General features: G+C 42.8%; 1 protein-coding gene across 1 annotated transcript in view; it reads left to right on the forward strand.

Annotated features, from left to right (window-relative positions):
• The window catches only part of LOC124146846 (calcineurin-binding protein cabin-1-like), a 58,226-nt gene that overhangs the window by 23,774 nt on the left and 7,900 nt on the right, over positions 1 to 26,552 (forward strand). Inside the window, exons 18-37 of the mRNA XM_048386697.1 lie at positions 534 to 613; positions 1,249 to 1,379; positions 1,531 to 1,601; positions 5,448 to 5,538; positions 9,256 to 9,395; positions 10,027 to 10,113; positions 12,334 to 12,455; positions 12,732 to 12,905; positions 15,089 to 15,202; positions 16,169 to 16,361; positions 16,980 to 17,081; positions 17,726 to 17,780; positions 19,349 to 19,421; positions 19,767 to 19,829; positions 20,286 to 20,397; positions 21,076 to 21,237; positions 22,155 to 22,364; positions 22,558 to 22,650; positions 24,767 to 24,906; positions 25,170 to 26,508. Coding sequence (XP_048242654.1) covers positions 534 to 613; positions 1,249 to 1,379; positions 1,531 to 1,601; positions 5,448 to 5,538; positions 9,256 to 9,395; positions 10,027 to 10,113; positions 12,334 to 12,455; positions 12,732 to 12,905; positions 15,089 to 15,202; positions 16,169 to 16,361; positions 16,980 to 17,081; positions 17,726 to 17,780; positions 19,349 to 19,421; positions 19,767 to 19,829; positions 20,286 to 20,397; positions 21,076 to 21,237; positions 22,155 to 22,364; positions 22,558 to 22,650; positions 24,767 to 24,906; positions 25,170 to 26,508 — 3,552 coding nt within the window. The remainder of the gene's footprint in view (positions 1 to 533; positions 614 to 1,248; positions 1,380 to 1,530; positions 1,602 to 5,447; positions 5,539 to 9,255; positions 9,396 to 10,026; positions 10,114 to 12,333; positions 12,456 to 12,731; positions 12,906 to 15,088; positions 15,203 to 16,168; positions 16,362 to 16,979; positions 17,082 to 17,725; positions 17,781 to 19,348; positions 19,422 to 19,766; positions 19,830 to 20,285; positions 20,398 to 21,075; positions 21,238 to 22,154; positions 22,365 to 22,557; positions 22,651 to 24,766; positions 24,907 to 25,169; positions 26,509 to 26,552) is intronic.

Below are 26,552 nucleotides of genomic sequence, written 5' to 3' on the forward strand. Positions count from 1 at the left end.
TTTGGTTATCGATATCAACAACATGGCGACCCATCCTGTCAATTATGAAAGAGCTTATGAGAAATTCAACATTGAAAAAAGGACTGACACACAATAAAAAACCCACCACGGGAATGGACCCATGGGTTAGTGTAGGTTTACTGCAATGCTGACCTGGAGATACGGAGGCTGGCCAATAGGCAAGTGTCATCCCCATTATTTACTTTCATGTAATATTTGTGTTTTACCTGACAATTCTTTTAATTAAGTGAAGTTAATTAATTAAGAAATGGTAATGTTATTTCACAGTAGTCTGATCTGTAATCTATTTCTTGTACAGAAGTACAGCACAAGGCAATTCTATCAAAAACATTATTTTGTATGGGTTTTATGTTTTCAGCAGTAAACATGGATTATTTGCTGTCAGTATTTACTGTCACTGTGATGTAGTGTTACAGGGACATAGTTCTCCATCTCCCGTATCATGCTGCATGAAACTGTGTACATACTCCTTGTCTATATGGTGTGACAGGACTGACAACTGATGTTTGTAGATTTGTCTGCTGTGGGCTGAGCTGAAGTTGGACCACTGGCTGTCGATACACTCCAAGCCTTCTGGCACCTCTCCAAGAGGGTGGGTACCCGATACAGCCTCATATTGTGTTACTTTGAAGTGCTCTGTCATGAAGCATCCCACATCAGAATTCATTATCTGTCATGTATCAAATCATTTACTTCAAGATATAGGACATTTGTTCTCTTGACAACGCATCTTCGATATGCTAAATAACTGCAGCAACATATTATTCTGTGAATAATTAACAAACAAAGGCAGACTAATATTGAGAAGAAATATTAATAAGTTATATTTATATATCCGGGGGCATGGGTGGCCCAGTCATCTAAGGCGCTGCGATTCGCTGTGCAGAGTTGCGTCCCTTGGGCGCGCCAGAAACGATTATGTTTCTAGGTTTGTCAGCACCATACCCGTGCTCGTGGGTTTCACCGAAGTGGTAAACGTCTGAGACCTGCATCACTTCGGGCTTTCCTCCCACATTAAGCTGATACGCCACGATATAACTGGAATAATGTTAAAAGCGGTGTTAAATCCAACTCACTCACTCACTCATTATTTATATATCCTCAGTAGAGTGAGGTTTTAGCTGAAATTTGATCACTTGTTTGTGTCAACAGCAGCTTTTATTTTGCCCTGTGGTGTTAATAAATTCTAATAATCAAATATATGAATTATTAATTACCATCTCATAGGGGGATACAGTCAATATTAGGGGAACCAGCAACTATGGAGGAATTCTACCGAGAAGACTTGTGGTATATCACCACCCTGGCAGGCAGCAGGTGTAGGATGGGGGAGGTGTGGATGGAGTACGCTGCTAGAGGTGAGTGTTTGGAGGAACCTATGCCAGTGTTAAGCCAAAAATCTGCTGCTGATGAAATTTAGAGTTGATTTTGATAAAATTTTAAACTTGTGATTCTTTTATTTGGGAATATTGGATATTGTGTCTCAGTGGTCACCATGTTGCTTTTCAGTGTACTGGCTGAAGGCCAGGTTCTCCATGATTCAGAATGACAAAGACGAAGCTGACTTCTGCTTTGACAAGGTAAATTATAGCAAAACACTGTATGTTTAGTTGAGCTTAATATAATTTGGATTCTCAATTATCCGACTGTCTGACTCAACCACTCCCTGACTCTTTTTCTCACTCACTCTTGTCATACTAAATAGTACTCACCTGCACACATGGAGAAGTAAGGGACAGTGCTGTAAGATCTGATTCAGTTCTCCTCTGTCATGATGTAAGATCTGATTCAGCTCTCCTCTGTCATGATGTAAGATCTGATTCAGCTCTCCTCTATCATGATGTATGATCTAATTCAGCTCTCCTCTGTCATGATGTATGATCTGATTTGACTCTCCTCTGTCATGATGTATGATCTGATTCAGCTCTCCTGTGTCATGATGTAAGATCTGATTCAGTTCTTCTCTGTCATGATGTAAGATCTGATTCAGTTCTTCTCTGTCATGATGTATGATCTGATTCAGCTCTTCACTGTCATGATGTATGATCTGATTCAGTTCTCCTCTGTCATGATGTATGATCTGATTCAGCTCTCCTCTGTCATGGTGTATGATCTGATTCAGCTCTCCTCTGTCATGATGTATGATCTGATTCAGCTCTCCTCTGTCATGATGTATGATCTGATTCAGCTCTCCTCTGTCATGGTGTATGATCTGATTCAGCTCTCCTCTGTCATGATGTATGATCTGATTCAGCGGTCCTCTGTCATGATGTATGATCTGATTCAGCTCTCCTCTGTCATGGTGTATGATCTGATTCAGCTCTCCTCTGTCATAATGTGTGATCTGATTCAGTTCTTCTCTGTCATGATGTAAGATCTGATTCAGCTCTCCTCTGTCATAATGTATGATCTGATTCAGCTCTCCTCTGTCATAATGTGTGATCTGATTCAGTTCTTCTCTGTCATAATGTATGATCTGATTCAGTTTTCCTCTATCATGGTGTATGATCTGATTCAGTTCTCCTCTATCATGGTGTATGATCTGATTCAGCTCTCCTCTGTCATAATGTATGATCTGATTCAGTTTTCCTCTATCATGATGTATGATCTGATTCAGCTCTCCAGTGTCATGGTGTATGATCTGATTCAGTTCTCCTCTATCATGGTGTATGATCTGATTCAGCTCTCCTCTGTCTTGATGTATGATCTGATTCAGTTCTCCTCTATCATGGTGTATGATCTGATTCAGCTCTCCTCTGTCATGGTGTATGATCTGATTCAGCTCTCCTCTGTCATGGTGTATGATCTGATTCAGCTCTCCTCTGTCTTGATGTATGATCTGATTCAGCTGTCCTCTGTCATGATGTATGATCTGATTCAGCTCTCCTCTGTCATGATGTGTGATCTGATCAGTTCTTCTCTGTCATTATGTAAGATCTGATTCAGTTCTCCGCTGTCATAATGTAAGATCTGATTCAGTTCTCCTCTGTCATAATGTATGATCTGATTCAGTTCTTCTCTGTCATTATGTAAGATCTGATTCAGTTCTCCGCTGTCATAATGTAAGATCTGATTCAGTTCTTCTCTGTCATAATGTAAGATCTGATTCAGCTCTCCTCTGTCATAATGTAAGATCTGATTCAGCTCTCCTCTGTCATAATGTATGATCTGATTCAGCTGTCCTCTGTCATGATGTATGATCTGATTCAGCTCTCCTCTGTCATGATGTAAGATCTGATTCAGTTCTTCTCTGTCATGATGTATGATCTGATTCAGTTCTCCTCTGTCTTGATGTATGATCTGATTCAGCTCTCCTCTATCATAATGTAAGATCCGATTCAGCTCTCCTCTGTCATGATGTAAGATCTGATTCAGCTCTCCTCTGTTCTGATGTAAGATCTGATTCAGCTCTCCTCTGTCCTGATGTAAGATCTGATTCAGCTCTCCTCTGTCATGCTGTAAGATCCAATTCAGCTCTCCTCTGTCATGATGTATTATCCGATTCAGCTCTCCTCTGTCATGATGTATGATCCGATTCAGCTCTCCTCTGTCATGCTGTAAGATCTGATTCAGCTCTCCTCTGTCCTGATGTAAGATCTGATTCAGCTCTCCTCTGTCATGCTGTAAGATCCGATTCAGCTCTCCTCTGTCATAATGTGTGATCTGATTCAGTTCTTCTCTGTCATAATGTAAGATCTGATTCAGTTCTCCTCTGTCAAAATGTTAGATCTGATTCAGTTCTTCTCTGTCATAATGTAAGATCTGATTCAGCTCTCCTCTGTCATAATGTAAGATCTGATTCAGTTCTTCTCTGTCATGCTGTAAGATCTGATTCAGCTCTCCTCTGTCATGATGTAAGATCTGATTCAGCTCTCCTCTGTCATGATGTACGATCTGATTCAGCTCTTCTCTGTCATGATTTGTGATCTGATTCAGCTCTCCTCTGTCATGATGTATGATCTGATTCAGCTCTCCTCTGTCATGATGTAAGATCTGATTCAGCTCTCCTCTGTCATGATGTACGATCTGATTCAGCTCTCCTCTGTCCTGATGTATGATCTGATTCAGCTCTCCTCTGTCATGATGTAAGATCTGATTCAGCTCTCCTCTGTCATGATGTATGATCTGATTCAGCTCTCCTCTGTCATAATATAAGATCTGATTCAGCTCTCCTCTGTCATGATTTGTGATCTGATTCAGCTCTCCTCTGTCATGATGTATGATCTGATTCAGCTCTCCTCTGTCATGATGTATGATCTGATTCAGCTCTCCTCTGTCATGATGTAAGATCTGATTCAGTTCTCCTCTGTCATGATGTATGATCTGATTCAGCTCTCCTCTGTCATAATATAAGATCTGATTCAGTTCTTCTCTGTCATGATGTAAGATCTGATTCAGTTCTCCGCTGTCATAATGTAAGATCTGATTCAGTTCTTCTCTGTCATGGTGTATGATCTGATTCATCTCTCCTCTGTCATAATGTGTGATCTGATTCAGCTCTCCTCTTTCATGATGTGTGATCTGATTCAGCTCTCCTCTGTCATGATGTATGATCTGATTCAGCTCTCCTGTGTCATGATGTATGATCTGATTCAGCTCTCCTCTATCATAATGTATGATCTGATTCAGCTCTCCTGTGTCATGATGTATGATCTGATTCAGCTCTCCTCTGTCATGATGTACGATCTGATTCAGCTCTCCTCTGTCACGATGTATGATCTGATTCAGTTGTCCTCTGTCATGATGTATGATCTGATTCAGCTCTCCTGTGTCATGATGTATAATGTAAGATCTGATTCAGCTCTCCTCTGTCACGATGTATGATCTGATTCAGCTCTCCTCTGTCATGATGTGTGATCTGATTCAGCTCTCCTCTGTCATGATGTATGATCTGATTCAGCTCTCCTGTGTCATGATGTACGATCTGATTCAGTTCTCTCTCACGATGTATGATCTGATTCAGTTCTTCTCTCTCACGATGTATGATCTGATTCAGCTCTCCTCTGTCCTGATGTGTGATCTGATTCAGCGGTCCTGTGTCATGATGTACGATCTGATTCAGTTCTCTCTCACGATGTATGATCTGATTCAGTTCTTCTCTCTCACGATGTATGATCTGATTCAGTTCTCCTCTGTCATGATGTACGATCTGATTCAGTTCTTCTCTCTCACGATGTATGATCTGATTCAGTTCTTCTCTCTCACGATGTATGATCTGATTCAGTTCTCTCTCACGATGTATGATCTGATTCAGTTCTTCTCTCTCACGATGTATGATCTGATTCAACTCTCCTCTGTCATGATGTATGATCTGATTCAGCTCTCCTCTGTCATGATGTATGATGTACGATCTGATTCAGCTCTCCTCTGTCATGATGTATGATCTGATTCAGCTCTCCTATGTGATGGTGTATGATCTGATTCAGCTCTCCTATGTGATGGACTGTGCCAAGGAGGAGAAGGACATCACATCCTTCAAGCTACAGAACTGTAAGGTGGATGACATAATATCAAAAGGTATTTTTTTCTTTGGTTATAAACACACTGATTATATCAAAATACTGCCAGCAGGTTTACAGCATGATTCAATAGGATGTTGTAAAAGAACCCGAGAAATGGCCAGGTAGACTAATCTGTCCCCCTTCTGTAGACCAGACTGACTAATCTGTCCCCCTTCTGTAGACCAGACTGACTAATCTGTCCCCCTTCTGTAGACCAGACTGACTAATCTGTCCCCCTTCTGTAGACCAGACTGACTAATCTGTCCCCCTTCTGTAGACCAGACTGACTAATCTGTGCCCCTTCTGTAGACCAGACTGACTAATCTGTCCCCCTTCTGTAGACCAGACTGACTAATCTGTCCCCCTTCTGTAGACCAGACTGACTAATCTGTCCCCCTTCTGTAGACCAGACTGACTAATCTGTCCCCCTTCTGTAGACCAGACTGACTAATCTGTCCCCCTTCTGTAGACCAGACTGACTAATCTGTCCCCCTTCTGTAGACCAGACTGACTAATCTGTCCCCCTTCTGTAGACCAGACTGACTGATCTGTCCCCCTTCTGTAGACCAGACTGACTAATCTGTCCCCCTTCTGTAGATCAGACTGACTGATCTGTCCCCCTTCTGTAGACCAGACTGACTGATCTGTCCCCCTTCTGTAGACCAGACTGACTAATCTGTCCCCCTTCTGTAGACCAGACTGACTAATCTGTCCCCCTTCTGTAGACCAGACTGACTAATCTGTCCCCCTTCTGTAGACCAGACTGACTAATCTGTCCCCCTTCTGTAGACGAGACTGACTTATCTGTCCCCCTTCTGTAGACCAGACTGACTAATCTGTCCCCCTTCTGTAGACCAGACTGACTAATCTGTCCCCCTTCTGTAGACCAGACTGACTAATCTGTCCCCCTTCTGTAGACCAGGTAGACTAATCTGTCCCCCTTCTGTAGACCAGACTGACTAATCTGTCCCCCTTCTGTAGACCAGACTGACTAATCTGTCCCCCTTCTGTAGACCAGACTGACTAATCTGTCCCCCTTCTGTAGACCAGACTGACTAATCTGTCCCCCTTCTGTAGACCAGACTGACTAATCTTTCCCCCTTCTGTAGACCAGGTAGACTAATCTGTCCCCCTTCTGTAGACCAGACTGACTAATCTGTCCCCCTTCTGTAGACCAGACTGACTAATCTGTCCCCCTTCTGTAGACCAGACTGACTAATCTGTCCCCCTTCTGTAGACCAGACTGACTAATCTGTCCCCCTTCTGTAGACCAGGTAGACTAATCTGTCCCCCTTCTGTAGACCAGACTGACTAATCTGTCCCCCTTCTGTAGACCAGACTGACTAATCTGTCCCCCTTCTGTAGACCAGACTGACTAATCTTTCCCCCTTCTGTAGACCAGGTAGACTAATCTGTCCCCCTTCTGTAGACCAGACTGACTAATCTGTCCCCCTTCTGTAGACCAGGTAGACTAATCTGTCCCCCTTCTGTAGACCAGACTGACTAATCTTTCCCCCTTCTGTAGACCAGGTAGACTAATCTGTCCCCCTTCTGTAGACCAGACTGACTAATCTGTCCCCCTTCTGTAGACCAGACTGACTAATCTGTCCCCCTTCTGTAGACCAGACTGACTAATCTGTCCCCCTTCTGTAGACCAGACTGACTAATCTGTCCCCCTTCTGTAGACCAGACTGACTAATCTGTCCCCCTTCTGTAGACCAGACTGACTAATCTGTCCCCCTTCTGTAGACCAGACTGACTAATCTGTCCCCCTTCTGTAGACCAGACTGACTAATCTGTCCCCCTTCTGTAGACCAGACTGACTAATCTGTCCCCCTTCTGTAGACCAGACTGACTAATCTGTCCCCCTTCTGTAGACCAGACTGACTAATCTGTCCCCCTTCTGTAGACCAGACTGACTAATCTGTCCCCCTTCTGTAGACCAGACTGACTAATCTGTCCCCCTTCTGTAGACCAGACTGACTAATCCGTCCCCCTTCTGTAGACCAGACTGACTAATCCGTCCCCCTTCTGTAGACCAGACTGACTAATCTGTCCCCCTTCTGTAGACCAGACTGACTAATCTGTCCCCCTTCTGTAGACCAGACTGACTAATCTGTCCCCCTTCTGTAGACCAGACTGACTAATCTGTCCCCCTTCTGTAGACCAGACTGACTAATCTGTCCCCCTTCTGTAGACCAGGCAGACTAATCTGTCCCCCTTCTGTAGACCAGACTGACTAATCTGTCCCCCTTCTGTAGACCAGGCGGACTAATCTGTCCCCCTTCTGTAGACCAGGTAGACTAATCTGTCCCCCTTCTGTAGACCAGGTAGACTAATCTGTCCCCCTTCTGTAGACCAGACGGACTAATCTGTCCCCCTTCTGTAGACCAGGTAGACTAATCTGTCCCCCTTCTGTAGACCAGGTAGACTAATCTGTCCCCCTTCTGTAGACCAGACTGACTAATCTGTCCCCCTTCTGTAGACCAGACTGACTAATCTGTCCCCCTTCTGTAGACCAGGTAGACTAATCTGTCCCCCTTCTGTAGACCAGACTGACTAATCTTTCCCCCTTCTGTAGACCAGGTAGACTAATCTGTCCCCCTTCTGTAGACCAGACTGACTAATCTGTCCCCCTTCTGTAGACCAGACTGACTAATCTGTCCCCCTTCTGTAGACCAGACTGACTAATCTGTCCCCCTTCTGTAGACCAGACTGACTAATCTGTCCCCCTTCTGTAGACCAGACTGACTAATCTGTCCCCCTTCTGTAGACCAGACTGACTAATCTGTCCCCCTTCTGTAGACCAGACTGACTAATCTGTCCCCCTTCTGTAGACCAGACTGACTAATCTGTCCCCCTTCTGTAGACCAGACTGACTAATCTGTCCCCCTTCTGTAGACCAGACTGACTAATCTGTCCCCCTTCTGTAGACCAGACTGACTAATCTGTCCCCCTTCTGTAGACCAGACTGACTAATCTGTCCCCCTTCTGTAGACCAGACTGACTAATCCGTCCCCCTTCTGTAGACCAGACTGACTAATCTGTCCCCCTTCTGTAGACCAGACTGACTAATCTGTCCCCCTTCTGTAGACCAGACTGACTAATCTGTCCCCCTTCTGTAGACCAGACTGACTAATCTGTCCCCCTTCTGTAGACCAGACTGACTAATCTGTCCCCCTTCTGTAGACCAGGCAGACTAATCTGTCCCCCTTCTGTAGACCAGACTGACTAATCTGTCCCCCTTCTGTAGACCAGGCGGACTAATCTGTCCCCCTTCTGTAGACCAGGTAGACTAATCTGTCCCCCTTCTGTAGACCAGGTAGACTAATCTGTCCCCCTTCTGTAGACCAGACGGACTAATCTGTCCCCCTTCTGTAGACCAGGTAGACTAATCTGTCCCCCTTCTGTAGACCAGGTAGACTAATCTGTCCCCCTTCTGTAGACCAGACTGACTAATCTGTCCCCCTTCTGTAGACCAGACTGACTAATCTGTCCCCCTTCTGTAGACCAGGTAGACTAATCTGTCCCCCTTCTGTAGACCAGACTGACTAATCTGTCCCCCTTCTGTAGACCAGACTGACTAATCTGTCCCCCTTCTGTAGACCAGACTGACTAATCTGTCCCCCTTCTGTAGACCAGACTGACTAATCTGTCCCCCTTCTGTAGACCAGACTGACTTATCTGTCCCCCTTCTGTAGACCAGGTAGACTAATCTGTCCCCCTTCTGTAGACCAGGTAGACAAACAGCAGGAGTCCCTCCAGCGCAGCCAGTCCCTGGAGGAGACCCAGAAGCTGTACGAGGCAGGGAGCTACGATAAGGTGGTTGAGTTCCTGCTCCAGACCTTCTCTCAACCCCGCACAGCCAAGAAGGTGAGATATACCTCCACCTTCTCTCAACCCCACACAGTCAAATGTTAGCTATATCACCACCTTCTCTCAACCCTGCACAGCCAACAAGGTGAGCTATGTCTCTACCTTCTCTTAACCTGCACAGCCAACAAGGTGAGCTATATCACACCTTCTCTCAACCCTGCACAGCCAACAAGGTGAGCTATGTCTCTACCTTCTCTTAACCCTGCACAGCCAACAAGGTGAGCTATATCACACCTTCTCTCAACCCTGCACAGCCAACAAGGTGAGCTATGTCTCTACCTTCTCTTAACCCTGCACAGCCAACAATTTGAGCTATATCCCCACGTTCTCTCAACCCCACACAGCCAGCAAGGTGAGCTATATCCCCACATTCTCTCAACCCCACACAGCCAAGAAAGTGAGCTATATCGCCATCTTCTCTCAACTCCACACAGCCAACAAGGCGAGCTATATCGCAACCTTCTCTCAACCCCACACAGCCAACAAGGTGAGCTATATTGCCACCTTCTCAACCCAAATTTTTTTTATAAAACCCAGTGGACTTGATGTCCCCTGCATTGAAAGTGTTGGAATATCGGCAGCATGAAACCTGTATCTCTGACCCTGATGTTGATGATGACTGTTGCAGATATCGGAGGCAGGCAGCTCTCTCCCCGAGCGGCACCGTCAGCTGATGCTGCTCCAGGACTCGCTCTTCAAGCTCAAGGACTACAAGGTTGGTATTGAATGTCAAGGGTCTTATACTCCTAATTCACATCCTAAAGCATGCTCACACCAGCTGCATTAATTGCCCAGCCGATGGATCAGTGTGCACTGAAGTTTTCAGAAATGCCTCTTGCAGTAGGGTATTCAAGGGTACCTGGCATAGGAGATCTAGCTTAACCTAGCTTAGACATCTTTTAGGGTCCCTTTGTGTAGGTACCTTGTATTGGTCCCTGGAAATGAGTAGCTGTTTGTTGACCTCATAAAGGGACCTTGTGTTATGTTGTGAAGGGGACCTCACACAGGGACCTTGTGTTATGTTCTAAAGGGGACCTCATAAAGGGACCTTGTGTTATGTTGTGGAGGGGACCTCACACAGGGACCTTGTGTCATGTTGTGGAGGGGACCTCACACAGGGACCTTGTGTTATGTTCTAAAGGGGACCTCATAAAGGGACCTTGTGTTATGTTGTGGAGGGGACCTCACACAGGGACCTTGTGTCATGTTGTGGAGGGGACCTCACACAGGGACCTTGTGTCATGTTGTGGAGGGGACCTCACATAGGGCCCTTGTGTTATGTTGTGAAGGGGACCTCACACAGGGACCTTGTGTCATGTTGTGGAGGGGACCTCACATAGGGACCTTCTGTTATGTTCTAAAGGGGACCTCATAAAGGGACCTTGTGTCATGTTGTGGAGGGGTCCTCACATAGGGACCTTCTGTTATGTTCTAAAGGGGACCTCACACAGGGACCTTATGTTGTTGTTTTTGAAGGGGACCTCCTATTTGGAGATTGTGTCATGTTGTGAAGGGGACATCATATAGGACCTTGTGTGATGTTGTAAAGCTGATCTCATTTAGGGACCTTGTGTTATGTTGTAAAGCAGATCTCACACAGGGAGCTTGTGTCATGTTGTGAAGGGGACATCATATAGGGACCTTGTGTTATGTTGTAAAGGGACCTCACACATGGACCTTGTGTCATGTTGTAAAGGGACCTCACACAGGGACCTTGTGTCATGTTGTAAAGGGACCTCACACAGGGACCTTGTGTCATTTTGTATGGTGGCCCATATAGGTGGACCTTGTTTTATGTGGTACAAGGGACCTCATATGGGGAATTAGTGGCAATTTGTATTGTGGACCTAATACAGAGACATTATTAGGGACTTTTTATAGGGACCTTTTGTAGGGGACTTTATATAGGGACCTTTTGTAGGGGACTTTATATAGGGACCATGTGTAGGGGACTTTATATAGGGACCAAGTGTAGGGGACTTTATATAGGGACCACGTGTAGGGGACTTCATATAGGGACCATGTGTGGGGGACTTTATATAGGGACCATGTGTAGGGGACTTTATATAGGGACAACGTGTAGGGGACTTTATATAGGTACCATTTGTAATGGGGCTTTATATAGGGACCATGTGTAAGGGACTTTATATAGGGACCACGTGAAGGGGACTTTATATAGGGACCATGTGTAGGGGACTTTATATAGGGACCATGTGTAGGGGACTTTATATAGGGACAATGTGTAAGGGACTTTATATAGGGACCATGTGTAGGGGACTTTATATAGGGACCCCATGTAGGGGACTTTATATAGGGACCCCATGTAGGGGACTTTATATAGGGACCACATGTAGGAAACTTTATATAGGGACCACGTGTGGGGGACTTTATATAGGCACCATGTGAAGGGGACTTTATATAGGCACCATGTGTAGGGGACTTTATAAAGGGACCATGTGTAGGGGACTTTATATAGGGACCATGTGTAGGGGACTTTATATAGGAACCATGTGTAGGGACCATGTGTAGGGGACTTTATATAGGGACCATGTGTAGGGGACTTTATATAGGGACCACGTGTAGGGGACTTTATATAGGGACCACGTGTAGGGGACTTCATATAGGGACCATGTGTAGGGGACTTTATGTAGGGACCACGTGTAGGGGACTTCATATAGAGACCATGTGTAGGGGACTTTATATAGGGACCACGTGTAGGGGACTTTATATAGGGACCACGTGTAGGGGACTTTATAAAGGGACCATGTGTAGGGGACTTTATATAGGGACCACGTGTAGGGGACTTTATAAAGGGACCATGTGAAGGGGATTTTATATAGGGACCACGTGTAGGGGACTATATATAGGGACCACGTGTAGGGGACTTCATATAGGGACCATGTGTAAGGGACTTTATATATGTAAATCTTTCCAGAAATGTCTGCTGTGGGGTGAAGTGTCCTTCAATGAAGCTCTCCAGTGTTACCGCAGGGCGTCGGGGCAGTCAAGGGATGAATGGCTCACTACCATCAGACAGATCTTTGACCACATCAACAAGTGAGAAGCCACATATTTTAATCATTTTCAGTTTCCAAGAATGGAAATATTTGCTGTCTGAAGACATGTTCTTGAAGTGTTTGTAATGTTCAACTAAATGTTTGTCATACTTTGTGACATATCCTTGAATAGAATTTAGATGAAGGAATTGTCGTTTTAGCTTGCCGCCATAACTCGGTAAGAGCTGCTGTGAACATGGTGAAATAACTGAAATTCTGTGGGGAGTGGCATCAGTTGTCTGTCACTGACTCACTTGCTCCTCCTCTTAACACACAGAGTCCTGGACATGGATGAGAGCATACTAAAGAGCCTCCCATCCAGCAACACCGTCCGCCACACTCAGAACCTCATCCGCATGATCGAGCTGACGATGGACTCTTCGGACACTTCCCCCGAGGTGCCAAACACGGTCGTGTTGTCATGGATACTGTTATCAAGACTCATCAAAAGGTAGGAATTCACGAATATGAAGTCATTTAAATCAGAACAGTTTCTTGCAAACCTAGGCTTAAAAAATGTGCAGCGTAAGTAAACATTCAAACATTTTACATAGACAAACTGTGGCCAAGGTTTTACCAGGCGCCAGGTATCTCATCCTGGACTTGTACAATTTGATATTGGGCACAAGTAGTTTACATTGTAAGTCCCGTGGAATGCAAAAAGGTCTGTTTAAAGCATAAACAATGATCAAAATCGATTGTGTGGTACAGGTAAAAGTAAGTTCTGTTCTCATAAGAAATACGCTTAAGGTTCAGGGTGTCGGTGGTTCATTTGCTTCAATCTATCATCTATACGTGAAGCTTGCTTTGGGTGGCCAGCTGGGGCCTCTATGTTCATGCCTGGATTCCAAACTGTGATGACTGTAATGTATGGCCCCAAGTAAAACCCTGTGTGGCCCCAAGTAAAACCCTGTGTGGCCCCGAGTAAAACCCTGTATGGCCCCGAGTAAAACCCTGTATGGCCCCAAGTAAAACCCTGTATGGCAATAAAGACCCTTATGACATTGAGACTTCGTTAAGTTCAATCAATCAAGTTCACTGATGCAGGCTTCCGGCAAGATACCAACAACATTTGTTCATCAGACACATGCGCCTGGAGAGCAGGCAACGGCAGTTGCTCTTTTATGTGCGCTTCATATTTCAAGTATTTTACAGTCTCTTCGTGCACTTATTATAACATTGACATTCTATAGTTGTGTGTATAATTATACATGTACAGTTTGTGTGTATAATTATACATGTACAGTTTGTGTGTATAATTATACATGTAAAGTTTGTGTGTATGATTATACATGTACAGTTTGGTATATAATTATACATGTACAGTTTCTGTATAATTATACATGTACAGTTTGGTATATAATTATACATGTACAGTTTCTGTATAATTATACATGTACAGTTTCTGTATAATTATACATGTACAGTTTCTGTATAATGATACATGTACAGTTTGGTTTATAATTATACATGTACAGGTTCTGTATAATTATACATGTACAGTTTCTGTATAATTATACATGTACAGTTTGTGTGTATAATTATACATGTACAGTTTGGTATATAATTATACATGTACAATTTCTGTATAATTATACATGTACAGTTTGTGTGTATAATTATACATGTACAGTTTGGTATATAATCAAACATGTACAGTTTCTGTATAATTATACATTTACAGTTTGGTATATAATTATACATGTACAGTTTGTGTGTATAATTATACATGTACAGTTTGTGTGTATAATTATACATGTACAGTTTGGTATATAATCAAACATGTACAGTTTCTGTATAATTATACATTTACAGTTTGGTATATATTTATACATGTACAGTTTCTGTATAATGATACATGTACAGTTTGTTATGTAATTATACATGTAAAGTTTCCGTATAATTATACATGTACAGTTTCTGTATAATTATACATGTGCAGTTTCTGTATAATTATACATGTACAGTTTCTGTATAATTATACATGTACAGTTTCTGTATAATGATACATGTACAGTTTGTTATGTAATTATACATGTAAAGTTTCTGTATAATTATACATGTACAGTTTCTGTATAATTATACATGTACAGTTTCTGTATAATTACACATGTACAGTTTGGTATATAATCGTACATGTACAGTTTCTGTATAATTATACATGTACAGTTTCATATATATTATACATGTACAGTTTCTGTATAATTATACATGTACAGTTTGGTATATATTTATACATGTAAAGTTTCTGTATAATGATACATGTACAGTTTGTTATGTAACTATACATGTAAAGTTTCTGTATAATTATACATGTCAAGTTTCTGTACTATTATACATGTACAGTTTGTAATATAATTAAACATGTACAGTTTGTATATACAATTATACATGTCGTGTGTGTGTATAATTATAATGTACAGTTTATATGTATAATTATATATGTACAGTTTGTACATCCCTGGCTGCAGCAACACTATCATGTCAAGTGTCCAGCATCCCCACTGCTTCCTGCATTGTCACCCCAGTAACCAAGGTCACTTCTTCCTTACTACAACATTGATTTATGTGCCAGTCAGTCACTGCTCAGATGTAGCTAGAGCTTGACCAACCTGTCTGTATGTATGTCTGCAGTGAGGAGGCCAAGTTGAGGTCCATGCTGGCGCCAGGGGAGGAGGGGACCAACATGGACGGCGCCATCAGCAGCTCCCTCATGCTGCTCAACGTCGCACACGAGTATCTTGGGAGGTAAGTCAACAATTTAGGATATAGACAGATACTGATTTATATTTGGCTATTGACCTGTGCCACTTTCTAGTGAATAATGTTATAATCCACTCTTTTTTATTACATAATTGGGTCGGTCGGGTAGCCTACTGGTTAAAGCGTTCGCTCATCACGCCGAGGACCCGGGTTCGATTCCCGACATGGGTACAATGTGTGAAGCTGTTTTCTGGTGTCCCCCGCCGTGATATTGCTGGAATATTGCTAAAAGCGGCGTAAAACCTCATTCACTCACTCACTATTTCATAATTATGCTCATAGATTTGCTTTTTGTCTTGTCAATATTTCTCAGAATAATTCTGCTGTTGAAATGCAGTGAGTCATTGTGACAATTAATGTACTGGAAATTATTATGGTTTACAGTTTGGACAATTGATATGCAGATAAATGTGTTGGGTCCATAGATATAGTTTGCTTGATTGTTTCAAATGTGGTTAATCCTTAACTACAGACAAGGGTCTTACTTCAGTCTTTCCTGACACATTAACCTCACAAAAAGTCGTGTAACTGAAATATTGTTCAAAGCAACACCCGTGAAGATCCAGGGAAGTATAGGTCTTCAGCAACACATGCTTGCCGTAAAAGGCGACTAAACTTGTCGTAGGAGGCGACTAACGGGATCGGGTGGTCAGGCTCTGTGACTTGGTTGATGCATGTCATCGTATTGTTCATGGATCGATGCTCATGGTGTCAATCACTGGTTTGTTTGGTCCCTACTCGACTGTTTACAGACCGCCGTCACATAGCCGGAATATTGCTGAGTGTGGCATTAAACAACAAACTAACAAACAATTCAAAGCAAAATTTAACTGAACTCACTCACTTGTATATTCTCTTAAGGAAGAAACCAGTCAAAAATAAAAAAAATAAAAAAATAAATGAAAATTTTGAGGGTTAGCATAGGATGAAAACACTGCTGTGCTACTTCAGACACTCGTGGTGCACCAAGTCGGATGGTGCTCTGCTGCTGTACTTCCTCAATGAGCTGGAGCAGGAGATGAAGAAGCCCCACTTCATCAGGGAGGGGCTGGACATGGCCCTGGAGCAGTGCATCTTCTGTCTGTACGGACACCCACACAAGCGGGGCAAGGCCAAGCACCTGCAGGACCATAACGCTCCACCGGTCAGTCACCCTGCCTCACAATCAAACTCAAGGAACAAAACCCATGTATAAGTGTTCCTGTATTCATGTCTTCCTGGTTTACAGATACATTGACTCAGATTTAGAATATAAGGATTTTGAGTTGTCTTTTTTCTTCCAAGTTTGCTAACTTACTTCAGTAATGAAATAACATAAGTAGATCAGAAGGGAAGGGGAGTATGCCTAAGACGTGACCTGGGCCCACTTGCACAAAGCGATCTTAGCTCTACGACTATTGTAAGCCTGTGTAAGTATGGGAGTTACGATCATCTTAGCGCTAAGATCGCTTTGTGCAAGTGGGTCCTGGTTTCCAGAAAAAATATCTATTAACAAAGGCTTTAAGCATTGGAACTGACTTTTTGATTTCAGCTTTGTTGTGTCTTTCAATGTTTTGGTACAGTCAGCTCTATGAATAAGTCTACTCCGTCTTCCTCGTACTCCAGCCTCTTAATGCCATGTCAATGTCTTATGATATTATGTTTTGTGCCACATATACCAAAAATATTTGTCGTTTGTTTGTTCATTCTTGTTGAAGAAAAACATTTTATTAAATACACCAAGAACTATTTAATTACCCAATGAATGTTGCTTGTCTTTCAGATATCTTTTGTCTGGGAAAAGGCCGGGATAGTGTTTGACTACTTCAAACCCTCCACCTTCCCTGAGTACGACAGCTACAAAGCCAACACAGTGTCAGCTGAGGTAATCACTTCAGTCACAATGTTATTGCCCTCTTCTGATAGGAACAACAGGGACTTAGGTATTTTAGGAGTCCTGGGACTCAAAGCTTTGAATTGTCTTGGTCCCAGTTTGAAATAGGGGGTCCCATGCAACAAAATGAGGGTCCCAGAGAAATGTTAAAAATTTGATACAGCACTCTACAAGAAATGACATAAAATTGCCTATGTTCAGAGGCTGCTAGTAAAAAAAAAGATCTGGAGTTGGTCAGTTGAAAGGAAAGAATCTCTGTTGTATTTTTCAATGTACATAAATAAGTGGTACCAAATAATGAAATAGCATTCCTTCCTAGACATGCAGACACATTTTCTGCATCCCACTGGTTGCACTCTGATTAATATTGAAGTTTGGCATGGTCGCTATCCTGGGACATGGAAACATGGAAGGTATATAAAACGAATAGCCTTGTTCTTGGGTACAAAAGCACAGGGCGACTGACCATATTTATTCTTGTATGTAGAAAATAATATCTGCATGTACGATCAATGTTAATCAATGTTAAACACTTTAGCTCCCAATATATAGTGCCATAACAACTCATGAAGGTGATCCGTCATACCTGCAGGACTCGGATGTGCCAAGGGGCTAACCAATGTTCTGTATTTCAGTTTGAGAATCTCCTCCGCCGGCTGTTTGCTCTGGTTCCAAGTGATGTCGGTGCAGGTGAGAAAACATATTAAAACACATCTGTGACGTCATTCTATTGTTTGAATGCTCCATTATTTTTCAGGTATGGAGAGTTGTTTGTCAACCATACGTTATCTTGAACCAACAGTTGAATTAATTTCCACTTGGAACAGACGGAACTATTTTTTTACATTTATTGACAAGTGAATAATTTCATTTTTTTCCTGAAAACATGTGTCGCCAGGGGTGTTCAAACCTGCATGGTTTGATTTGGGAGCGTGTAATTGTCAACCTCAGCTACAGTGGCACATGAAGGTATGGTGTGAAATTAACTATTAAATATTTTTGCATAATGCAAATTATGCAAATTTAAAATTCAAAGTTGATAGAAAACAGCTTTTTGATTGAGCTGAGGTTAACTTGTGCTGTCACATGACTTTTTATAGACTCGGGGGGAAAAAGTGCGGCTTTTTGCATCGAAGCGGGGTGTAAGGGATTTATTCTGCCTCTCGAAAATCCACGTGCAGCCAGATTTTGTCATGGCGGGGTATAAGGGATTTATTCACCCTCTTATAAATTTATTTCCCTCCAAGGCGGGATTCATAGTTTTTTTATCAAGATCACTCAAACCAATCAGATCTCATCATTCTGACATGGAGGTATGATATATTATGATGAAGAGATTACTACTTTTGTGTGTTCCTGCATAGTAGTAAGTACAAGGGGGGTTCTGGACCACACTGTTGTGGACCTGGTCCAGGCCCTGAAAATGCTTCCACATAGTTTTTACGTTTTTTGTCAATTATGGCAAAAGCATGATAAGACAAAAGATAATTACATTTCACCCTTGAAGTTAGGTACGTCACCACATCCTGGATGACATCACATGACCTGGTCAGTCTCGGGTCATCATAGCTGTGAAAGGTCACCCCATTGTACATATGTTAGGGACAATAAATATGTGTTGTCCTTGAGCAAGGCTTGCTAAAGACAATTTTGGTTCCGAACTGTGATATTTTCAGTTCATCAACACTTTTGGCTAATAATCTCTGGTTATTATGTTTGCACATTTAGATATATAAAAGGTGGGTCTTTAACATGTAACACAGTGAATACAGGAAGTCAAAATATTGATGTTGACAAAAGCAGTGGTTATGTTTGTTGACCCATTTCAGTTGCTGAAGTAAAAGTTTGTTTGTTTGTTGTTTAATGCCCCCCTCAGCAATATTCCAGATATATGACTGCAGTCTGTAAATAACCAATCAGACAATCTAGATCAGACAATCTCGTGATTGTCACCATGAGCAGCGATCTATACTGTTATATATGATAACATGCATTTACCAGGTCAGCTAAGCTAAGCACCCGATCCAATTTGTTGCCTCTTACGACAAGTCATGGGTTGCTGAAGACCATTTTTGACCTGGATCTTCACAGGGGATGAAATATAATTAATAGCATATGATGAGGTGAACTACAGTACCATGGCACTGTGTGGCAGCATCTTTTCATGCCTAGACAATGATGCTGTGATGGATGAAGAATTGATTCTTCTGGACTTTCTATTCAGATACACGTTGTACAAATATTAAACTTTTATACAGCCAAACATCACGAGACAGTTCAGAACTACATCGAAGGGAACACCAACACCGCCCCATCCTCACAGACAGACAGGTGAGTCATACAGGCTCTAATTATTCTCAGTTGGGCGAGACTTTCCAAATTCAGTGATAAAATCATTTTACTTGCAATTTTGTAATTTCCATTTATAAATTATTGCCGTTTTTCATTTTACATTTTCTAAAAAATTTCGCGAAAAGAAATCCAAGCCTAAGTGAGATGTGTTTGACACTGCTTTCAACGGTATTTCATATCTTTGCATGGCAGAAATGGAAATTCCATTCTGTCGCGATTTAACATTCTGGTGAAACTGAAAATGATGATGAAAATGTTGTGACAGCTTACAATAAAGATACTCTGTGTTGACAGCCTAATGGTAATGTGTTCCCTGTTCTCCAGCTCCATCTTGAAGGGTCTGTATTACCTCCTGGGCGACTACTACTTCAAGAATAAGGAAACACCGTAAGTAGACACTCAGCATCAGTTCTCAACACCTCACATGACAACCGTTTTGTTACAACTGCATACAAAAAGCTAATCAAGTGATTGTTTGCTGAACCCCTGTCTTTTTAGTTCTTACTCAACCTGTCGAGGGGAATTTACAGTACGACATGTCGCCATCTTGTTTCAGGAAGGCCTTTATGTTCTACATGTATGACATGTCGCCATCTTGTTTCAAGCAGGCCATCAAGTTCTCCAAGTATGACATGTCACCATCTTGTTTCAGGAAGGCTATCAAGTTCTACATGTATGACATGTCGCCATCTTGTTTCAGGAAGGTCTTTATATTCTACATGTATGACATGTCTCCATCTTGTTTCAGGAAGGCCATCAAGTTCTACATGTAGGATATGTCATCATCTTGTTTCAGAAGGCCATCAAGCTCTCCAAGTATGACATGTTGCCATTTTGTTTCAGGAAGGCTATCAAGTTCTACATGTACGATCTCGGCAGCAACCCCACCAGACTAGACTCGTGGGCAGGGTTGGCACTGGCGCGGATGAGCCAGCTGGAACAGAAGCTCAGCTCGGTAAGGGAAGATTTCTTGTCATAAATCCTAATGATAACTATTTTCACTGTAAACTTTAACCAGGATCAAGCCTTGTTTTGAAGTTGGGTCACTTTACTTTTGGAGTGTCTCGCTGCATTCAATATCGATTGTGGTAATACAACTGGAATAGTATTCAAAGCTGCATTAAACCCAACTCACTCACTTACTCTCAATATCGATCACTGGATTGTTTGGTCCAGACCCGATTATCTAAAGCCTGCTGTCATATAGCTGGAATATTGCTGAGTGTGGCATTAAACTACAAACACAATTTTGGAGTCCTAAAATTGAAACACAAACTCATTATTGATGTGGTCATTACACTCTTCGTCAGAGGAATTAATTCTTTCAAAAATTCTTCACCGAGAATGTCAATTTTTACCCACAAACAATGGAAATCCATTAAAAAACAAGGTTGAAAGGCAGGGTTTTACATTGACCTACAAAACCATGGGTCCAGAGGACCATGAGGACCCCCGGGTTACTAATTTCAAGGGTCCTTCCAGTAAATACGAGGTTCCTGTAAAGTAATGAAATGGCCTCGTGTACCGTATTGTAAGATTTAATAATTACTTTAATTACAGGAACTTTAAATTTTTGTCAAGGTTTTGGTACACCTGTACTTGATGGCCCATGTAATCTAGCAACTCATTTCAGATGGAGCTGCGCATGGACATCTCTATACACAAGAAGTCTATAGCAGCTCTGCGGTGTTTCCGCCGCGCGGTGGAGATTGACGAGACACAGAGGAACCTGTGGATAGAGTACGGCTCCCTGGCCTACCAGCTCCACTCACATGCTTCCAGGCAACTCAAGATGGTAGGTGATCCAGGTCCTCTTAGGGGATTTCTCAAAGATTTGTTTGTTTGTTGCTTCTACACTCAAGCTATGTGACATCCTGCATGTTGTCAAGTCTGGATCAGACAATATCAGTGATTGGCCACAATGTAATGTCCCATGCTGTCTGGTTCTGATGTCACAAGAGTGACTTGTTCCCCCTGTAGGATGGTGGGGAATTTTGTCTTCTATCTCTGTATCCCCACAGAGAGACTGGTTCACCTGTAGGATGGTGGGGAATTCTGACTAATATATCTGTATCCCCACAGAGAGACTGGTTCACCTGTAGGATGGCGGGGAATATGGATGACTCTGTGTTATATCTCTGTATCCCCACAGAGAGACTGGTTCACCTGTAGGATGGTGGGGAATATGGATGACTCTGACTTATATCTCTGTATCCCCACAGAGAGACTGGTTCACCTGTAGGATGGCGGGGAATATGGATGACTCTGACTTATATCTCTGTATCCCCACAGAGAGACTGGTTCCCCCTATAGGATGGCGGGGAATAGGGATGACTCTGACTTATATCTCTGTATCCCCACAGAGAGACTGGTTCCCCCTGTAGGATGGCGGGGAATATGGATGACTCTGTCTTATATCTCTGTATCCCCACAGAGAGACTGGTTCCCCCTGTAGGATGGAGGGGAATATGGATGACTCTGACATATCTCTGTATCCCCACAGAGAGACTGGTTCCCCCTGTAGGATGGAGGGGAATATGGATGACTCTGACATATCTCTGTATCCCCACAGAGAGACTGGTTCCCCCTGTAGGATGGAGGGGAATATGGATGACTCTGACATATCTCTGTATCCCCACAGAGAGACTGGTTCCCCCTGTAGGATGGCAGGGAATATGGATGACTCTGTCTTATATCTCTGTATCCCCACAGAGAGACTGGTTCCCCCTGTACGAGGAGCTGCTGGGGATTGTGACGGACACAAAGCAGGAGATGCTGCAGATCGCCCAGAACTGTTACTGGAAAGCCAGCGAGTGTGAGGCTGATGGCAGCGAGGAGGAGTGGCTGCACCACTACATGATAGGCAAGGTGAAGGAGAAGAAGAGGTGTCACCCTAAAGAATACCTGGAGCACTACAGACAGGTGAGTTGTACTTGGAGCACTACAGCTATACTTGGAACCGAGTTAACTTGTTATGACCTTTCAGTCACTGCAGATGATAATTTCCAGTGTTTTGTTTACTGTTCATACAGTGAATGTATTGGGTAGGTGTTACACATGTGTAGCAGTGTATTCAGGGTATTAAAACATTCACTGGGACCTCTCCCTATTCCAGGCAGCAATCTACCTCCACGAAGATGAGGCCTTCTATCCCAAGAAGATCACATACGCCAACAGCCCACCCAAACTGGCTCTGGAAGCACTCGAGGTAACAGATTCTCAACTCCCACATACTCCATTGTTGTATTAGGAGCCAACTGTGTTTACAGTGTGTGACCTGGCTGATAAGGTGTCATAGTTTCACAACAACATTCACAGATACTTGTGCTATCAATTGGTTGGCAACGTCTATAGCACAGACATGTTGCCTCTTGAACTAGAGGAGTCACGTTTCACATGTAACTTGTACAACTACACATGTAGATTGTGTATTTCCAATTCTTCTACAAGTGGAGCAGACCCATGAAGATCTGGGGAATAGGTCTTCAGCAACCCATGCTTGCCGTAAAAGGCGACTATGCTTGTCATAAAAGGCGACTATGCTTGTCGTAAAAGGTGACTATGCTTGTCGTAAAAGGCGACTATGCTTGCCGTAAAAGGCGACTATGCTTGTCGTAAAAGGCGACTATGCTTGTCGTAAAAGGCGACTATGCTTGCCGTAAAAGGCGACTATGCTTGTCGTAAAAGGCGACAAGTGGGATCAGGTTTTCAGGCTCGCTGACTTGGTTGATGCATGTCATCGTTTCCCAATTGCGTGGATCGATGCTCATGATATCAATAACTGGATTATAAGTTCAAAGTTGATTTGTTTTTGTTAGGGTCTGAATGTGAATATGATCATTCTTGTTTGCTGCTAATTACTCTAATTACTGAAACATTTATAAGGGGTGTATGTTCCATTGATTATCAACAGTAGACTTCAATATATTACATCCTAGCCACTTGTGAAGATCTGGGTTGGAATAGGACTTCGGCAACCCTTGCTTGCCGTAAGAAGAGATTATGCTTGTCGTAAGTCGCGATTGGGTTGTCAGGCTCGCTGACTTGGTTGATGCATGGCATCATGTCCCAATTGCGTGGATCAGTGTTCATGATATCAATAACTGGATTGTCTGGTCCAGACTCGATTATTTACAGACCGCTGTCATTTAGCTGGAGTGTGGCTTAAACATTAAAATGACAAACAAACACATACTAATGGAGCGTAGATGATGTTTTAAATGATGTGTTAATACAAAAGGTCGGCAGAGAACAGTTGATGTTAAGATGGTGTTTTCAGGTGTTCTACCTATAAAACATTGCTGATGTTAAAATGGATGTTATGATGATGTTACAGTGTTCCACCTAAAGAACATTGATGATGTTAAATGGGTGTTTTCAGTTCTACCTACAGAGCATAAATTATTGTTAAGATGATGTTTCAGGAGTTCTACCTATAGAGCATACGTAATGTCATGATGATGTTTCAGGTGTTCTACCTATGGAGCATACGTAATGTCATGATGATGTTTTAGGTGTTCTACCTATGGAGCATATGTAATGTCAAGATGATGTTTCAGGTGTTTTACCTATGGAGCATACATAATGTCATGATGATGTTTTAGGTGTTCTACCTATAGAGCATACGTAATGTCAAGATGATGTTTCAGGAGCTCTTCCTATAGAGCATACGTAATGTCAAGATGATGTTTCAGGAGCTCTACCTTTAGAGCATACGTAATGTCAAGATGATGTTTCAGGTGTTCTACCTATAGAGCATACGTAATGTTAATATTATGTTTCAGGTGCTCTACCTATAGAGCATACGTAATGTCATGATGATGTTTCAGGTGTTCTACCTATGGAGCATACGTAATGTCATGATGATGTTTCAGGTGTTCTACCTATAGAGCATACGTAATGTTAAGATTATGTTTCAGGTGCTCTACCTATAGAGCATACATAATGTCAAGATGATGTTTTAGGTGCTCTACCTATAGAGCATACGTAATGTCAAGATGATGATTCAGGTGCTCTACCTATAGAGCATACGTAATGTCAAGATTATGTTTCAGGTGTTCTATCTATAGAGCATACGTAATGTCAAGATGATGTTTCAGGTGTTCTACCTATAGAGCATACGTAATGTCAAGATGATGTTTCAAGTGTTCTACCTATAGAGCATACATAATGTCGAGATGATGTTTCAGGTCTTCTACCTATAGAGCATACGTAATGTCAAGATTATGTTTCAGGTGTTCTATCTATAGAGCATACGTAATGTCGAGATTATGCTACAGGTCTTCTACCTATAGAGCATACGTAATGTCAAGATGATGTTTCAGGTGTTCTACCGCCTGCACGTGGCCATCCTGAAGCAGCTGCTGAAGAAGGACGGGATGGTGGACTACGAGCTGTTCCAGCACTACCTCACTGAGGCTGCCGAGAGTCCATTTGCAAAGGGCAAGGAGAAGAGGCATGAAAGGTGAGCTTTGTGCCTGTCTCAACGGTTTGTCAGGTTCTGAAGATTGGAATTTTTGCAATGTTCCTGTCCCAGATTTCCCTGATTATGTTTCGGGTTTGTCAGCACGATACCCATGCTTGTGACTTTAACCAAAGTGGTAAACGCCTGCATCACCTGGGGTTTCCAACCAGATGTGATTATAGCTGAAATGTTGCTCACTTGGGTATATCATTCATTCAATCAGTGTTAATAACTCTGTGTAATGAGGTACATGTTTAATGCAGACGAGAGTCCCACTCTAACTCCATGGACGAGAGCTCCTCCTCCAACCTCACCCCCCCAGCCTACAGCCAGCTGAAGGCCCGCCCTGTGTATCACATGACCCCCCAGGACCACACCTACTCCAAGCAGAAGAGCTCAGTGGACGGGTCGGACACGTCATGTGATGTGGTCAAGGAAGGTCAGGGCAGCGACAGCTCCCACTCCAAACCTGCAGCCGTGGCTGCTAAGGAGGGGCAGAAGTCGGAGGATAAATCTGGAAAATCGGAAAAAGAAGCTGAAAGCAAACCTGAAGCCATGGAGGTGTCGAAAGATGGAGATTTGCTAAAGATCCAGAGACACGTGAGTACAGGTTTTGTGCCCAAAGATGGGGATGTTACAGCAGGAGGTGCTGAACAGAAGAGTGTGGGTAAGGAATTGAAATCAATTCCCGAAGAAAAACGACAGAAAAGTGATTCACAGGACATCAAAGCCGATAGTGCTAAGTCTGAAAGTGATAAAGTGATGCCAGATGGTGATAAAGTGATGCCTGGTGATGATAAAGTGATGCCTGGTGATGATAAAGTGATGCCTGGTGATGATAAAGTGATGCCTGGTGATGATAAAGTGACATCTGGTGATGATAAAGTGACATCTGGTGATGATAAAGTGACAGCTGACAAAGGCAAGGATGCTTCTGACCCAAGTGAAACGAAACAGAAAGACAAGGACGAGTTGAATGATAGTGTGTTGGTGTTAGATCCCGCCACTGGCCTGATGGTGCCTATGCTAGAGGATGACATGGAGGTTGATGACGTGCTAGGATCTGTAGTCAGTGACAAGAGTAAAGCCAAGACTGTGGAGGATCTTGTGAAGGACCCCAAACCTGCTGCAAGTACTCCAGTCTTAGGGAAAGCCCCTCCTGTCCATGACATAGATGTTATTGAGATTAGTGATGATGAATCTTCAAATCCTGCTAAATCTACAGTATCCTTGTCCCTTAAGAAGCCATCTGACTCTTGTAAAGATTCTGAAACTAAAGTTGGACCTGAAGCCAAAAAAGAGCTTTTTGGAAAGGTTAAGGAGAATAGCACTAGTTCTAAGGACTCTCCGAAACGTGAAACCACAAAGACTGAGAAGTCTAAACCAGATGATGAATCGCTTCATGATGAATCATCACGGTTGTCTGATAACTCGGATGAGTCGGACTCATATCAGCAGGACTCCCTGGACACAGAGATCCTCCACACGGAGCTGATTGACAAGTGTGTAGATGCACTTCATCTGTGTGTGCAGCGCTTCCCCACTCACTACAAGTCTCTGTACAGACTGGCTCACGTGTACATGACATCGCCATACCACAAGGTAAGACAGAAAACTTATGCCATCATTATAACAGAACACCTGCA

The sequence above is a fragment of the Haliotis rufescens genome, unplaced genomic scaffold (genome assembly GCF_023055435.1).
Source record: "Haliotis rufescens isolate VD_foot unplaced genomic scaffold, xgHalRufe1.0.p SCAF_6, whole genome shotgun sequence".
Classification (NCBI taxonomy): Eukaryota; Metazoa; Mollusca; class Gastropoda; order Lepetellida; family Haliotidae; genus Haliotis; species Haliotis rufescens.